This window comes from Chrysemys picta, chromosome 6, assembly GCF_011386835.1.
Source record: "Chrysemys picta bellii isolate R12L10 chromosome 6, ASM1138683v2, whole genome shotgun sequence".
In the NCBI taxonomy this organism is placed as follows: domain Eukaryota; kingdom Metazoa; phylum Chordata; order Testudines; family Emydidae; genus Chrysemys; species Chrysemys picta.
This window is the reverse complement of record NC_088796.1, coordinates 119322204-119338498: the sequence shown is the minus strand read 5'-3', so window position 1 is coordinate 119338498 and position 16295 is coordinate 119322204. Positions and strand designations below refer to the sequence as shown.

Genomic DNA, 16295 nt, shown 5'->3' with positions numbered 1-16295 from the left:
AGCTTGTCCCTGGCTGCTGGGACAGCCCCATGGGGAAAGAAGACTACAATCTTATTCTGGGGACTGGGCTGGTCCCTGGCTAATACTGGGATCATGGGAGCATAAAGTAGGTTTAAATCCTCACCTTTACCCATCCGTGGGTCAGCTTGACTTGACCAGAGGAGCGGTCTCAATGATTTAACAGTGCTTACCTTAGTGATGTCCATGTACTCTTTAAGTCCTTTTGTCATGCACCAGTATCTCCACACGTTCAGAGCGTACAGTGTAGCCTTTGTAGTGTTTGGGCTCACGGCGCTGATACACAGGTACTTCAGGTCATCGTCGAAATTAAAGACAGGAAATTTGTTGAGTTTAGTCGAGTATGCTAGAAAACAAACAAAGATAGGGATAAAAACAATGTAACCTTGCTGGACTCTTTAGTTACTCAGGTTTAGAGCAACTTGGAAATGCTTACATGGGCCCGAGTGGAAATATTGAGAAATGAAGTCACTGAAACGGTGAAGTCCCATGAAGCTATTAAAGCCCTTTTATTGGAACTCTAGAATGTGGAATAGTATTTCCAGTACGGGATCAATACAGGGTCATCTTGAGGTTGCCCCAGAGTTAATTTTTTTTGTGCTAAATACAGTAAATGATACAGATGGAGCAATGCAGAACCTTTTACTGCGGTGGGAGGGGAGGACTGGTGCAATGAGGGGAAAAAACAGTGGGAAGAAACATCAAGGGTTTGCCTTAATGAACTATCTAAGCTGTTAAAAAGAAACGCTCCGTTGCATATTGGTCCTGATTCTGCACTGCCCGGTGCCTTGGGCAGTCAGGCACACCTGTGCAAAGTGGGTGTGAAACGCTACTCAGTCGGAATTCCCCGCTCTCTCCCACCAAGGGGCTTTCTACCCGCTTTGCACTCAGTGCAGGATCAGGCCGAGAGTCGTAGTGGAGCCAACAGAGGCAGCTGTCAGAGATGGCGTGAGCTGATGTGAGGCCAGGATTACAGTGCTCGTTTCTTAAACTCTCCTCAGCAGCACAGGCGGGAACCGAATGGAGTGGATTGATGAGGGACCCTATTGTGGATATTTAGGCCCTTACTCTCTCTTATGAAAGAGTAATACATTTTTATGATACCAGTATACTTTTATTACATCCACTATATTCAAGTGTACTTTTTATGGGCCTGAAGACAGTTTATGTGGCAGCCCAGGCCATGTAAGCCCCAACAGGCTGCTTAAGTCATCTGTGCACCCACTTGTCTTCTCTGCAGGATTGCCCACCGGGGTGGCGGATGAAGGGGAGGGGAGCCACATCCCAGCAATGTGAGAACTCGTGGAAAGGGGCTCCCCTCAGAAGCAGCCCTATGTACCTCCCCAGGTCCCCTGCCCCCAACACTGCAGCCACAGAGGGTGCAGAAGTTACTGCAGCTCTAGGGTTCTTGGTTATTTGTTAGTCTATAAGGTGCCACAGGACTCTTTGTTGCTTTTTGCAGCTCTAGGGTTCTGGTAATCACTGCAGATCACCAGCAGCGTGGGAGGAGAGAGGAAGAGGAGGTTCCCAGCCTCTTTAAATGACAATGAGATTGTCATATGGTGGGGAGGGGGTGTCACGAAGGGGCTTTCCCCTCCAGTTGTCATGGGGCAGCCTGAGGGTCTTCATCTCTGCTTCCACAATGCCCCACACATTTTCTCCCCACCTATAAGTCAGCCAGGAAGGCTCCTGGCCCTAACGCAGGGGTTTCTCAAACTGGGGGTCGGGACTCCTCAGGGGGTCGCGAGCTGTCAGCCTCCACCCAAACCCCGCTTTGCATTCAGGATTTATAATGGCGTTAAATATATTAAAAATTGTTTTTAATTTATAAGGGGGGGGTCGCACTCAGAGGCTTGCTGTGTGAAAGGGGTCACCAGTACAAAAGTTTGAAAACCACTGCCCTAAAGGGACGCTGGATGCTCAGTGCCTCCCCGCCATCATTTCCCAGTGCCTGATGACTGTAGAAGGCAACTGCGCTGTGACTCCACTCCTGGGAATGGTGTGTAGTTGGGCTGGGGGCTTTATGCAGGGAGGTAAAAGTGTCATCCCCTCTCCAAACCACAGGCTCCATCTAAGCATCTGGCTCGGATGCTGTTGGGACCAGGACTAGACTTTATAACACTCTTCATGCACTTCGAAAGCACCTCCACTCCCGTTCAAGTCAATGGCAAGCCCCAGCCGTTAGGCAATGCAAAATATGCAGTGTCTACAGCCACTTTGGGAATGTCTGCACTGCAATGAAAGACCCGTGCCAGCGAGTCTCAGTGCCTGGGTCAACTGACTCATGCTTAGAGGGCTAAAAAGAGCTGTGTTGCTTGGGCTGCAGCCCGGGCTCTGAGACCCTCCTCACACCAGGCCTCCAGCCTGAGCCCGGATGTCTACACTGCTATTTTTAGCCCTGGCACCCACGTTAATTGACCAGTATGGGCTCTGAGACTCACCACCACGGGTCTTTTATTGCCATGTAGACGTACCCTTAGAAAGATCTTAAAAACTGACAAACCAGCCTCAAACCCTTTATACAATCAATGAGCGTTTGGAGGGCTTTTATGGGTAAAACTACAATGACTTTTACTCTTGCACAACATATGACGGAACCACCTGGGAACAAATAACTGTGTTTACTGACTATACACAGCACGCAGGGCCTACCTACATATACATGCTGTTTCTCGGCTTGGTTTCTAGCAGCTTCTAGAACACTGAGAGCCTGGTAAGTGCCCTTAGAGAGCTTACAAACTATTTAAAGGGATACTACCCTCTTTCTATATACTACAACTATTAAATAAACATACAGAGGACTTCTAAAGACAGCTGACTATTCTCCTTTCAATCGGAAAGGCAATTGTCAGGCAGCATAGGATTCACTAGCAGCAAAAATGTTCACGGCAAACAATTCAGAAGGCATGACGTTCCCATGTTCCTCTGTTTGCAACCACATTTTCGCAAGGTTTGGCTGCCTAGTTACTGTCTCACTATTGCATGTGACATTGCTGCAGAAGAATATTTGGCACCAGCCAGGAGCATTGGCCCCCCTGGGTTACCATATCACAAGCTGAGGTGGGCTGGCCCTGGTATGTAACTGGATAGGAGATAGCTAAAGAAAATCCAGGCTACTGCAGGAAATGTTATGGGTAGCTAACACTCTTCTCTTTGAAAGTCTGCCTGCAGTACTGAACTAAGCTGTGGCCACTGCCCATTGAGATGCCTGCTCGCCTTGTAAACCTTCTGCAGTCACACACCGAGGCCTTCCTAATGCTTCACAAGCATTGCCAGAACTGCTACAATTGGCTCATCTCAAAGCAAGGCTTGATACTGTCCACACTGGTTCATTTCTAACTGGGGCAGATCTGGGACTTGATGCCCTGGCATGTTGGCGCTGCTCTGAACTGCTCCCTATAGTCAGGAGATCCAGCTCCTAGAGCCTTCCCTCCCAGTGCAAGGCAATCCCTGAGTAGTGTCTAGAACCACAGTGGTAGCTCCTATGCTATCTCAGCTGCTGGTGTGGAGCCCATGCCTGGGGCATCTCGCACGCCCATTGCACTATCAATGCAAATTAGAACAGCTGTCAGAGCAGCCCCAGCCCCCTGTGTGGCCCCTCTCCTCAGCTGCATTGATCACATCTCCGGTCAAGCACGGAAGGGAACTGCAGGCATCACAGCTGCACTCTTCCAGTGGGTCCTCTTGGATGAGTCCCCCATTGTGTTAGCTCACCTTCCAGTGACTATAGTAGGCAAAGGTCCCTCGGTACTTTGTGCCCCCTGCTTCTGGCAACCCACAGGCAAGCCCTTTCCCTGTATTTGATGCCTTCTACTTGCCTGAAGCAATTGCTGAGCACACCTAATCAACAGTGTCCACTTCGTGCCAAATTTATGTACAAGCCACCTGCCCTCCTCTGCTTTCCCAGAGTGCCTGCTGTGAAGACATCTTCCGGCTGGACTTGATGACCCTTCGAGGTGCCTGCCAGTCCTACATTGCTAGGATTCTGTAACACTGCCAGCTGGCCCAAGGGCTATCACTGGGAGCCGCAATCACTCAGTCCTTTTGAAAACCAGGCTACTTCTGGTTATGAGCCTCAATATGGGATTTAGGGGGAAGAGTTTCAAAAGTGCCCAAGGGATTTAGGAGCACCGCTGTCAGTGGGACTTGTGCTCCTAATAGCCATAGATGCTTTTTAAAAAATCCACATAGGAGCCTAATTTTAGACACACAGATTTGAAAATTGTGGACTACATTTTTGAGACACAGCATCACCAGTGCAGCTTTCTTGAGCCCCACAGAAGGCAGACGTCTCTGAGGTCCAGGATATAATCTGACAGGTGGTTAAGCACTGGTGGTGCCCAAACTTTTCCAAAGTTCCAGGGTGTTCAAGACATCGAGGTTTGGTTCAGGATCGTCTAATATTTGATTACTATTTATTTGTATTGCAGTAGCAACTAAGAGCCCCAGTCAGCCCCCACTGTGCTAGGCACTGAACAAGTTGTTTTGCGATACTTCGGATGAAACACTCAACACTTGTAAGATGTTGCTCATATCAAATAAAATCCTCATAACTCTTTTATTCTACACACAACTCCCCGCTTTCCCCCACCTTTTTCTTTTGATTGAAGAGACCATATAACTCAGCTTATGTTGTTACTAAAGATTGAGAACCAAACTAGCTGATTCACAAATTGATAGTTAGCATGATCACCAAGGGTAGCTCAGGTATACACAGAAGAAGAGATTATTTTTAACAAAACAAAGCTGAAGTAATAAGATGGTAACGAGGAACGCAGGTTGCCATCTGGATCAGTGTGTCAGATAAGTATGGGAACAGGAGCCACCAAATATTCAATTATCTGGGCAACAGATCATTTTTGTTGTAAATATATTCTATATTTGGATTCTAATCTCCTGTGTTCCAGGAGAAAGCAGTTTAATCCACTAATTCTAGCAATCCGTACTATCTAACACAGCAAGGCAGCATTGGAAAGGACTAGCACCTTGATCCAACACCACACTCAAACACACACTTCATTTTAAGTATGTGAGCGTTCCCATCCCTGGTCATCATGAGCATATCCAAAGCCCATTAAAGTTAATGAAAAGATTTCCATGGCTTTGGATGAAGCCCCAAGACACTTAAGCATGTTTTTAACTTTAAGCACATGCTTAAATCCCAACAAAGTCATTACAATTAAGCATGTGCTTAAGTGCTTTTTAGAACCGGGCCTAAATCAGAGATGCCCAAGGCTGCCAGGAGACAGTGTCATTTGCATTTTTCGTCTGTGTAGTGTGTGCCAAATCCTCCTTGCTTTTATCATCCCCAAATCCCATTAACTTCAGGGTATTTATGCACTTGCAAAAATATATCATGCCTAGTCATCAGTCTGCAGCAGAGTCAAGTTCTAACTGTTTAAAATTATGTATGGAGACATTGTACCGCACATGAAGGATAGCTTCATGCATGGATAGGAGTCACTGACAATATCTAGATACGACTCATTGGGTGGATGTCAGCTCTAAGTTAGACTTTTCGGGTTACATTTTCAAGTTGCTTAGGTGCTTGCCTAAGTTCCCTTTTCAAAAGCCCTGTGGAGCCTGAGTAGCAATGGTACAGGCAAGTGACAGGCTCATTGGAAAATGTTCCCTTTTTGGTTTTGTTTGACTCTCTCTAGGGCGCTCCCGCAATGTCAATATTTTTAAAGCACGTTGCAAAATCATAGCGAAAATTTACCCAGTGCAAAATCTGCTCACTAGCCTTCTACAATTAAGATGATGATAAAAAAAAACAACAAGAACTAGTGATATTATTTCCTCCCTATCAAAAATATGTACATGCTCCAAGTCATAGAATATCAGTGTTGGAAGGGACCTGAGGAGGTCATCTAGTCCAACCCTCTGCTCAAAGAAGGACCAATCCCCAGATAGATTTTTGCCCCAGATCCCTAAATGGTCCCTGAAGGATTGAACTCAAAACCCTGGGTTTAACAGGCCAATGCTCAAACCACTGAACTATCCCTCCCCCCATGAGTCTGTCCAACAAGCGCTGTAGTGTGTTTACCGTATACCAGAACTTTAAGTTTCCCTATGGATCCGATAGCTCTATACGTTCTGCACTACCCTTGAGGCAGGGGTTATATCTTTTGTGTTTAAGGTGAGCAAGGACGTGGAAATTTGCAAGGCGGGTTAATGAGACACCATCAAGTTTGAGAGGCTGAAAATGTGATTTATTTTAATATCTCAGCATCATTCCTACTTCCAAAAGATGTCGTTTTCCTCCAAAAGGAGGCCTGCAAGATACTGTGAGCCACTCACTGATCAGCATGCACACTGCTCCCTGACATAAAAGGGAGCTCTGTGCACAGAGCAAGAGTGGTTGTTGATCCTGTAATCTGAAATTAGTGTCCAGGGCAACCCTATCAAAACAAACAAGGACACACTTTCCATTATTCTCTCTTGGAGAACAGACATATGCAGCTCCCCGAACACAACCCAGTATTGAGAGATGCTTCAAAAAGTGCTCTTAGACGAGAGCTCAATGCTTACTACATTCCAGAATCTCCTTCCAAATGCTAATGAGTAACACAGAATCTTCCTCAATACCATATGTCTTACGAATTGTTTTGTATGGAAAAGAAAGTGAGAAGTCTATGCCAAAACAAGTGTGCTTAATGAACAAGCACACGTAGGTGAGTTACAAAGCCTCATCTACAATTCTAACCTCGAGCTACCACCATTTCAGTCTTTGCTCTTCTCACGAAGGGACTTTGGGGTGGTTTCTCCATAGGTTTTGGAGGGATAACGACGGTCAGTTTCTGCCCCACATTTCCACTCCGACCTGCAGATTTTCCATGAGGTGCCTACCAGAATTTGGATCTACAAATAGAGAGTGTTTACATAAAAAAGGAGGTAACTTCATAGCTCTATCTCATTCTTTTTTCAAAGTATTCTCCCAAACTGCTGCAAGATGACCCTCACTGCCAAAACCTAGCGTTATAACACAGGATTTAAAGCTGGCTTATTCTAAAGAGATACCTCACATGTCTTTCCAGGGACAGCCGCCAAGTTCCACTTGTTTTTAGAATAAATTATAAACTAATTTCAAACCCTAGTTCACTAATGTGTGAGCGCTTGTCTCTTAAAACACATCTGAATAGGCATTGTGCCATAATATCCCTGAGCTACTTCTACATCAATTAACATGTCATTTGTAAACAATGTCTGCATTATGAAATTTCAATAAAAGCATGACAGGGTTATGGGTTAGTTGCACAGCTGAGAGATACAGCAAAGCTTACAAGATCAGTTTGAGGAATAAATATTGGCAAGAAACATTTAAGGCCCAGTCCTGATCAGCATTTACACAGCTGCATGGCATGTCTAAGTCCCAGAAGGCCATGTACAATGGCTGCAGATCATGCTGACCTGTCCCAGGGATGGTCAGCCAAGTGCATAATGGGGGAGGAGGGAACCTGCACCCATTCCACCGTTTGCAGAAGCAGAGATGTTCTGAGTATGGAGATCTGATATAAATTGCCCCGGTCCCTCTTTCTGCCTACTGCTGGAGTCACTGCAGAGGCTTTAAAGCTAACCAGCATTAAAACTAACTAACTTCTAATCAGTTCTTCAATGCATCCCAAGATCACCAGACATTCAGAAAAGATTTCATGGGCTTGGACAAAGGAGCACCACAATGACCCCACAAATGGTTACTGCTCAGCAACATGGTTCCCTATTTAGCAGAGTTTGTCAATTTATGGGGCTCCAAAGCTGGGACAAATGGAGAAAACAGCTCACTAGCTCTTCCCCCGCCCCCCCACTTAATCATCTCACATTTGCCTGCCCTATTCTCCCCAGTCAAACCCGGAACATGCTGCCTTCGCTTATCATTAGTTGTTTTATATCTTTTTGTCATCCCCCTATTGTAAGCACTTGAGATTGTCTGATCATCTCTTCCTTCAACACTGCTGTCATCATACAAGCAGCTGCTTTGGGGGCTTCTCTTGCAGCTTTTTAATTTGGGATATTTTGCTTTATTGGCATCGTTAAAATAATAGAGTTTGTGGCTCAGATTTGTCTTACATTTTAAAACCGTATTGTAGGACAGTGAAAGTTCAGGCGTGGGAAGAGACCGTCATGCCAGATTTACAGCCTTGGGGCTGGTCTACACTGGGGGGTGGGGTGGGGGATATCGATCCAAGATACGTAACTTCAGCTACGTGAATAGCGTAGCTGAAGTTGAAATATCTTGGATCGAATTACCTGGGGTCCAGACAGCGCGGGATCGACGGCCGCGGCTCCCCCGTCGACTGCGCTACCGCCGCTTGCTCTGGTGGAGTTCCGGAGTCGACGGTGAGCTCGTTCGGGGATCGATATATCACGTCTTAACGAGACACGATATATCAATCCTGGATAAATCGATTGCTACCCGCCGATACAGCGGGTAGTGAAGACGTACCCTTGGATCTGAGTCTACGTCTGTTGTAGGCAGAGGTGAAAGTAAGCCAGTCTGGTCCGGACTGGACCGGCTTCCACAGCAATGATTTAAAGGGCCCGGTGCTCCAGCCGCTGCGGGGAGCCCCAGGCCCTTTAAAGCGCCGCCGGAGCTCCGGCAGCTGGGCTCCCACGGTGATTTAAAGGGCCCGGAGCTCCGCGGCAGCCGGAGCCCTGGGCCCTTTAATTCGCCCCTGAGCCCCGGGGCTCCCAGCCACCTCTGCAGCTGGTAGCTCCGGGGTGATTTAAAGGCCCTGGGGCTCCCAGCCACAGCCGGAGCCCCAGGGCCTTTAAATATTGAAAGGCCACGCCTCTTCCGGTCGAGGCCACGCCTCCGCTCAGGACTCCGGTGTACCGGTAAGTTCTTTAAGTTACTTTCACCCCTGGTTGTAGGTTTAAGTCAAAACCCTTCCTTAAGTAATTTCTGTTGACTACCTAAAGAACTTTTAAAATTGCTCACACACATACACGCACATGCACAGATTAGCCATTAGGAAGGCATTTCACCACGCTGGCTAGTTGGACAAAACACAGACACCGCCTTGGCCTTGGCAAACCCCATTTCAATTGAAAACGTTGCTCTCTTGTGAGAGGAACAGTCCTGGTTATGGGATTTCTAAAAGCAAAATGGGACACTTAGAGCCAAAATATACCCCATCTTCACGGAATCTAACCTCAGGCCCAGATTCAGGAAAGCATCCTTATTCAGGAAGGGCACTTGAAGCATGGGTTTCAATCCCACTGAAGTCACACTGACTAAAGCACATGTTTAAGCACTTTCCTGAATAAGGATGGGCTTAAGCATGTGCCTAATGCTTTCCTGAACCAGAGCCTCTGTGAAGTCAATGAAGTTATACCGGGCAGGGCAAGAACTAGTCTTTGGTGTGCTTATTTGCATGCCACTTCTCAGAATGTTTTACAGGCTCACAAGAATTTCACAGCTGTGTTGATATCCATACCTGAAAGGCTTGTGAATGCATTGGGTTCTTTTCCATAATGTGCTTCAAATTTTTAAGTACATTGTTTTCATGTGATTAAAGAAAGTAGTCACCTTTGCAGAAAACAGTTTATTACATAAATGAGAATTGGTCACCATACCCAAGTACAGACAAAATACTGTGAATAAAGCATGCACTTATCACAGACATCAATGACGTTATCGGTTGCTTAATTTTGAAATGATCTTCTTAATTCTAGAAGTTTAAGGCTGTACCAAAACAAATATTTAAAAACAAAGTCACACTACAATAGTAGCAAACATTGTACATACTGTGAAATCAATCTGTTGTTCAGCAAAACTAGACTTTTAAAATGTACTCATGGGGAGAAATAAACAATGAGCTGAAATGCTAAAACATCAGAATCATTTAGCAATCTGAAGATCAGTCAATGGCAAGACAAAAGTTAGTGATTCTAATTAATAAGCAACTTAACTCGTTCTTTTGAAATACTTAAAATGATCTGAGAGGTGAGAAAAGGCAGGAACACAGCCACCGTATTAAATTCTTGTTTTCACTTTCTTCTCCTCACTTATTCAGTGTTTCCCTGTTTCTTTTGCAAAGTGTGTAACAGCAGCACTTTTCCAGGAGAGCTCTGAAATGAATTACCGGGAAGCAGATGTATGCCATAAAGTGTTTATTCCATCCCAGTTCAAATCGGAGGGTCAGACGTATGAGAACAAAAGGTGACCTCTGTCTTTGTGGAGAGGTAAATAGACCTTATAGAAAAATGGACTATTTTAATCACACCTAATGTACATAAGGGCCAGACCCTCAGCTGGTGCAGTAACTTCATTGATTTCAGTGGCTGACACCAGCCAAAGATCTGACATGTCATGCAGTTCTACTGTGATAAGTTACTTTGTAAAAATGGCATTGTGGGGTTCCACACTTATTGCTCCTTGCTGACTCCAAATCAAATGTGCAAAGATAACAAGTGGCAATCTTAGCCTAGGATCTAAGTCCCAAGATGGGTTCTTTATGGCTCACTCACCACCAATAACAAAGATCAAGTGACCAAGATTATGTCCTCAGTTACCACTGTTCAGCCTCATTTTCCTCATGTTCCCCACTCTGTTACACTGGTGCAATCTTATTTCCTCCACTGAGGGCATAATTTGAAGGCAATGGGGCTGAATGGATGGCTTTGCAAATGGATCTTAGTTAACAGTTTTGTTGATGATGCACAAATCAGAAAAGAATCCAAATAGCTTTCCCAGAGATGAACTGGTTCTGAAGTATTAAAATACATCGAAATCTTACATTTTCCCCACTCAAACAAGCAAATGAGACTCAGAATACACAGATTTGCTGAGGAAGAGGATGCTATTTTTACACAGAACCACATTTTCATACTAAAAATAGATTACTTTTTCATACGGAGATCTATGTTTTAAAATAACTGGTTACGTTTAGGGCTGGGATTTTCAAAGGAGCCTAAGAGAGTTAGGCACCTGAATGTCAGTGGAATTTGGATATATAACTCCCTTAGGCTCTTTTCAGAATCCCAGCCTAGAACATTAAAATATTTTCTAAAAATACCTTTTCCTGTAACGTGGTTAAACTGATATAAGGTTTCCCCGGACACATCAGTGATTGTAAAAGAGACGACCCCAAGGGTGCATAATTGACAACTGTGTAAGTGAGTAGTATTAGCACAACCAGATTAGTGGCTTTCACAGAGCTGGGGACTCCATAAGCAGTGGTAGGAGATGAACATGTACCAACAGAGCCTTTTACACTCAGAGGGCAGCAGTCCATTCCCAATTTCCAGGTTTATGCCCGTAGAGTTATGATCACCTTTCCAGATTGCAGTGCACTAACTGAATAACATCAATCACTACGGTAATCTAGTTTGGCAAAAACATATCCAGCTTCCGCAATGAGTGACAGAGGCATGGAAGCCATGAAAAACCAGCTTTTGTACTGTAGGGACCCAGTGTAATTTTTGGCAAACTGGGGCATTGGATAGAAAAATGTCGAATAACTGTTGTGCTGCTATTTACCTCCGAAGCAGTGACTCTGATTCGCGAGAGACTCAAGAGCAGGACACCGCAGTGACTAGCGTAGGAGCACAGGAAGCAGCACAGATGAAGGGCATGGTCCTCTGCTGCTTCACACTTCGGGTAGCCGTTTAACACCTGTACCAAGTGGGTGTAAATGCTCCCAAATTGGAATTTTGCACTCATCCCAGTGGTGGCATTTTACATGCGTTTTGTTCAGGTGTCAATGGCTACCAGACGGACAGAACCGTGGAGAATCAACTTGCAGTTGGTCAAAGCTGACTTTAAAAGTAGCAAATATTAAATGGAGTCATCTCAGCAACAAAGGACTCAAACTGAAGCCAATGGAGCTACGCCAGTTTACAGCAGTTGGTAATCAGGCCCCAAATCTCTGGAGATGATGAAAGGGTTATGGCATTAGCCTAGGACATGGGATACACAGATTCAATTCCCTGCTCCGCCACAGACTTCCTCTGTGATCTTGGGGAAGTCACTTAGCCTCTCTGAGCCTCAGTTCCCCATCTGTAAAATGGGGATAATAGCACCACCCTACCTCCCAGGGGTGTTATACGGAATAATTGATTAAAAAGCTTGGGAAGTGCTTTGCGGTCTACTGCTGAAAAGCACTATGTAGGAGGTTGGGACACACCAAAGAGTCATAACTAGACTTTATACATTTAAATGTGGATAAGTTTTTCAGAAGTGACTAGTGATTTTGCTTGCCTTGATTTTTGGGAGACATAGGGGCATGCTTTTCAGTAAGTGCTGAGCACCCACCTTCAGAAACTCATGTCTTTTAAGAGGTCACAAGTTGGACACCCAAAAAGCGATGCACCCACTAGTCACTTTGGAAAATCTTGGCTTAACAGTCTTTTTGGAGGAAGGTTGCAATTCCAAGTGCTTTTAAGATTTTTTTAGGTCAAATTCATTCCTGGGGTATAGACTTGACTTTAATACAGTTAGTCGAGGGATGAATGTTAATCACAGATATTTTTCAAGTGCTGTAATATTGCTTTTCTGGCAACTTGGTATTTTGGTTTGAAAAGTCTTCCCAAGTTTTTCAGTAGATCATCCCTCTCCACCCTAAACCCTTCCAGTAAACTCCTGTTATTTGGTTTTCCACTTAAAAAAGGAATCTACAGATTTCACCCTGTTAAAACTCACATCAAAATCAAGATGAATTCATCTACTTTGTTTTTACGTTCATATTTTCAGCTTCTTCAGTGAAAGTACAAAAGTAACTTTTTGAAAATGAAATGTCAGAATTATGATACAAAGGCTCTGGCATGAAGATACCCCAAAAGAGTGAGGCCAAAAATATTGGGCTTGACTCTGATCTCACACTAGTTTTGCAGCAGCGTAATTCCATTGATTTCAATAGAGCTGAAAAATGGAATGGCGCTCCATTGACTTAGGTGGAGTTTCTCTTCATTTACACAGGGTGCAAGGGAGATCAGAATCAGGACCACTAGGAAAGCTAACATAGAAAAGCATCATTACTGTATCACTTCAGTTTAAGGTCAATGAAGTTTTTAAGACTGTTCCATTACTAATTTAAAAGGTTTTCCTAATTATTTGATTTGATACTAAAATCACCATTTCAGATATCAAACTCTTCTCCTGTTATTCTGCAACACATGCAGACCAAACAAACAAACAAAAATGCCGTCCAGCAACATGTCCCTTCTTACCAATCACTCTGTGTTTTCACATGTATCTGATTTAGTAAATAGTACATTTTGATTAACTTTATCAAAGGTTTTTTTTTAAAGTAAAATTAATAAACAAGAAAAATCCATGACATTTTCCAGTCACTTTTAGATATATTTTTTTTAAAGATGGAGATGATTTTTTTTTAACCTGGTGTGTAGTCACTTGTGTGGAACAGGATATTGTAAATTTGGCACCTCCTGTCAACCACAACATATTGTTTCCTTCTACAGAAGGCACTAAATACTGGCTCACAACATTAAACAAACAGCAGAGCACACAGTTTATCATGTCATACATAAAACTGTTAACTGGCACAGCCTCTTAGTACAGATTTTTCCGTTAACTACAATAAGTGGTTATAGCAGCAATACATAAGAATATAAGAACGGCCCTACTGGGTCAGATCAATGGTCCATCTAGCCCAGTATCCTGACTTCTGACAGTGGCCAATGCCAGGTGCCCCAGAGAGAATGAACAAAACAGATAATCATCAAGTGATCCATCCCCTGTCGCCCATTCCCAACTTCCGGCAAACAGAGGCTAGGGACACTTCAGAGCATGGTTTTGCATCCCGGCCCATCCTGGCTAATAGCCATTGATTGACATGGTTAACATTTCTACAAATATCACAAATGTACATATGTAAGAGCACCTACAAGACATGCAAAATCTCAACATCACTGAATCACACAATGCATAGAAATCATCATTTTTTTTGGCAAGACAGTAATTTTTTTAACAAACACGGTTTATAAAACAAAAGAAAAATAACAAAATCTACTTTTTAAAAAATGTTCTGTTAAAAAGTTGAGTTTTAACTATAATGAGGGCTCAGTTAGAAAAAGTCAGTAAGATAAAGTTGGTTTTAGAGTAAGATTTAATACTGAAAATGGATTGATCTCTCAGGAAAATTGTTAGGTGAAAATTTTGTTATAGTGAAACAACATATGTCCCTGAAACTCATGCTAAACCTGCTGTTTTGCAAAAAAGGAAGAAAACACAAATCATTAACAGATTAAAGGGATTAAACATAGTAGGTAAAATAAATTAAAAGATTTATTTTTGCTGCTGTTTTCCTAGCACTGCTCATCATGAGACCAACGGTTGCCATAGCAAAACACTTTTCAAAGGTCAAAGTTAAAGTGAGCAGATAATTAAAACAAATGGAAAATATTTTTTAATTCCCGTGTAAAACAAAACAGGACATTAAAAGGCTGGTCAAAGACCAAGAATATGTTTGCATTCTTTAGAAAGAAGACAAAGAGCTCTTTGTGTTTGCAAAACTCTCTCTCTCTTTCTCTGTGCCATTAGATTATCTTCATCAACCTTTTACTTACATTCTTCTTGGTAATCCAATCTCTTTCTCTTCTACCTTGCCATGACCTGGTAGATTGCGACAGCTCAAGAACGCTACATTGCACGGGTATTGTTCACCAAGACAAGAAATAATATAGATACAAAGATACTGATCCGGCAAAGCAGTTATGCAGGGACTTAGCTTTAAACATATGAGTCGTCTCAGTGAAGTCAGTATCTATTCACATGCTTAAAGTACGTGCTTAGCAGCCTTGCTGGATCAGGGCATAAGGCACGTGCTTAAGTCCCACTGCTTATGATAAATTCCTTGTTGAATTGGGTCCTATCAAAAAGCCAAATTCTGCTCTAGTCTATAGTGGTGCAATGCCACTGAAGTTATCCCAGTAGGGTTGCATGACAGTAACCGAGAGCAGAATTTAGACCCAAAACGGAAACATTATTTTCTCACATACTAAAGATCTGAATCTCTGTAGGACATTCCAGATTCTGCGTTAGTCTCTGTTGCTGTTTTTATTATCAAATGTAGGGATTCTCAGATTTCAGCAGTGTAGATGGTGGAGACTGAATAAATGACCTGAAATATCAAGAAAAAATGCTGTATTTATGTAATTTTTAAACCTATAGTAAAGGACAATGTGGATTGTATTTCTAAAAGCTATAATGACCCTTTGTTCTATGTATGAGATTCACCCTCATTTCAATGTGAGTTCTGTGCAGCGTCCTAGGGGACAAAGAGAATAGGTCCTTATCTTTGGAAGCGTAGGGCCCAAATCACACACGTGTCCAAGGGAGGGCAGCCAGTTCCACACCTGAGCTCTCAAACTAGCATGTCAGAAACCCAAAGACTAAATTTGGGCATGTCAGTGCCCATTAAAAACCAGAAAGGAGAGCTGGTAGCCAGGCTTGACAATTGTGTACTTTATATTTCAGCGGAGTGTACAGAGCACCCAATGTGCATGAGTGGCAGTGGAAAGTAGCTATGGGACTGACAGTTAAGTAACAAACTGAAAGGAAAAGTTTATGCTGCGTGAGTTTGTCCCTACCTGATATACAGTGTGTTTAACGTAGCTGGAAGAAAAGAAGAAACAGGCGGTGGAAAATAACATACTGAAGAGGATGGCAGGCAAGCAGAAAGTAGACAGGATGTACATGGAAGAGATTGGGGGAAGATGAACTTGGGGCTCTCAATAGGGTGACCAGATAGCAAGTGTGAAAAATTGGGACAGGAGTTGGGGGCATTAGGCGCCTATGTAAGAAAAAGCCCCAAATATCGGGACTGTCCCTATAAAATCGGGACATCTGATCACCCTAGCTCTCAATGACAGATAGGCTGGACACCGCATGTTTGAGGTGGACTGGAGAAGAATTGGAGAAGAACAACCAGCAAAGAAAGCATGGGAGGAAGAGGACAGCAAGACAGGATATGACAGAAAGACTCTGGTCAAGAGAAGTTTGAAGAGAAAAGGACTGGAACTCCAAGATGTATGAACACATGCCATCGACCAGGAGAAGTGCCGAAGAACTATGGACACCTCCATCCTGTGGCAGTCTTATGCTCCCTACCTAATGAAATCCCTCCTTTCTATTCTGCAGAGAATAGCTGGGGTTTGGCTAAAATTTACACATTTAGGACCAAGTTCTGCCCTCACTTAAACCGCATGCATCCCTCAGAGTTTAGTCAATCAAGCCTCTAAAACTCCTTCTCTACTACATGGAAGTTGTGAGTATGGATCAATGGGCAGGAAGCATATTTATTTAGAATGCATTT

General features: G+C 43.6%; 2 protein-coding genes across 3 annotated transcripts in view; both read right to left on the bottom strand.

The window, feature by feature from the left end:
• The window catches only part of SNX30 (sorting nexin family member 30), a 582715-nt gene that overhangs the window by 135126 nt on the left and 431294 nt on the right, over positions 1 to 16295 (bottom strand). The window lies entirely within an intron of this gene.
• The window catches only part of KIAA1958 (KIAA1958 ortholog), a 134596-nt gene that overhangs the window by 6700 nt on the left and 111601 nt on the right, over positions 1 to 16295 (bottom strand). For both annotated transcript variants that reach the window (XM_065549734.1, XM_042850387.2), the window contains one exon: positions 192 to 364. In XM_065549734.1, the coding sequence (XP_065405806.1) occupies positions 192 to 364 (173 nt within the window). The remainder of the gene's footprint in view (positions 1 to 191; positions 365 to 16295) is intronic.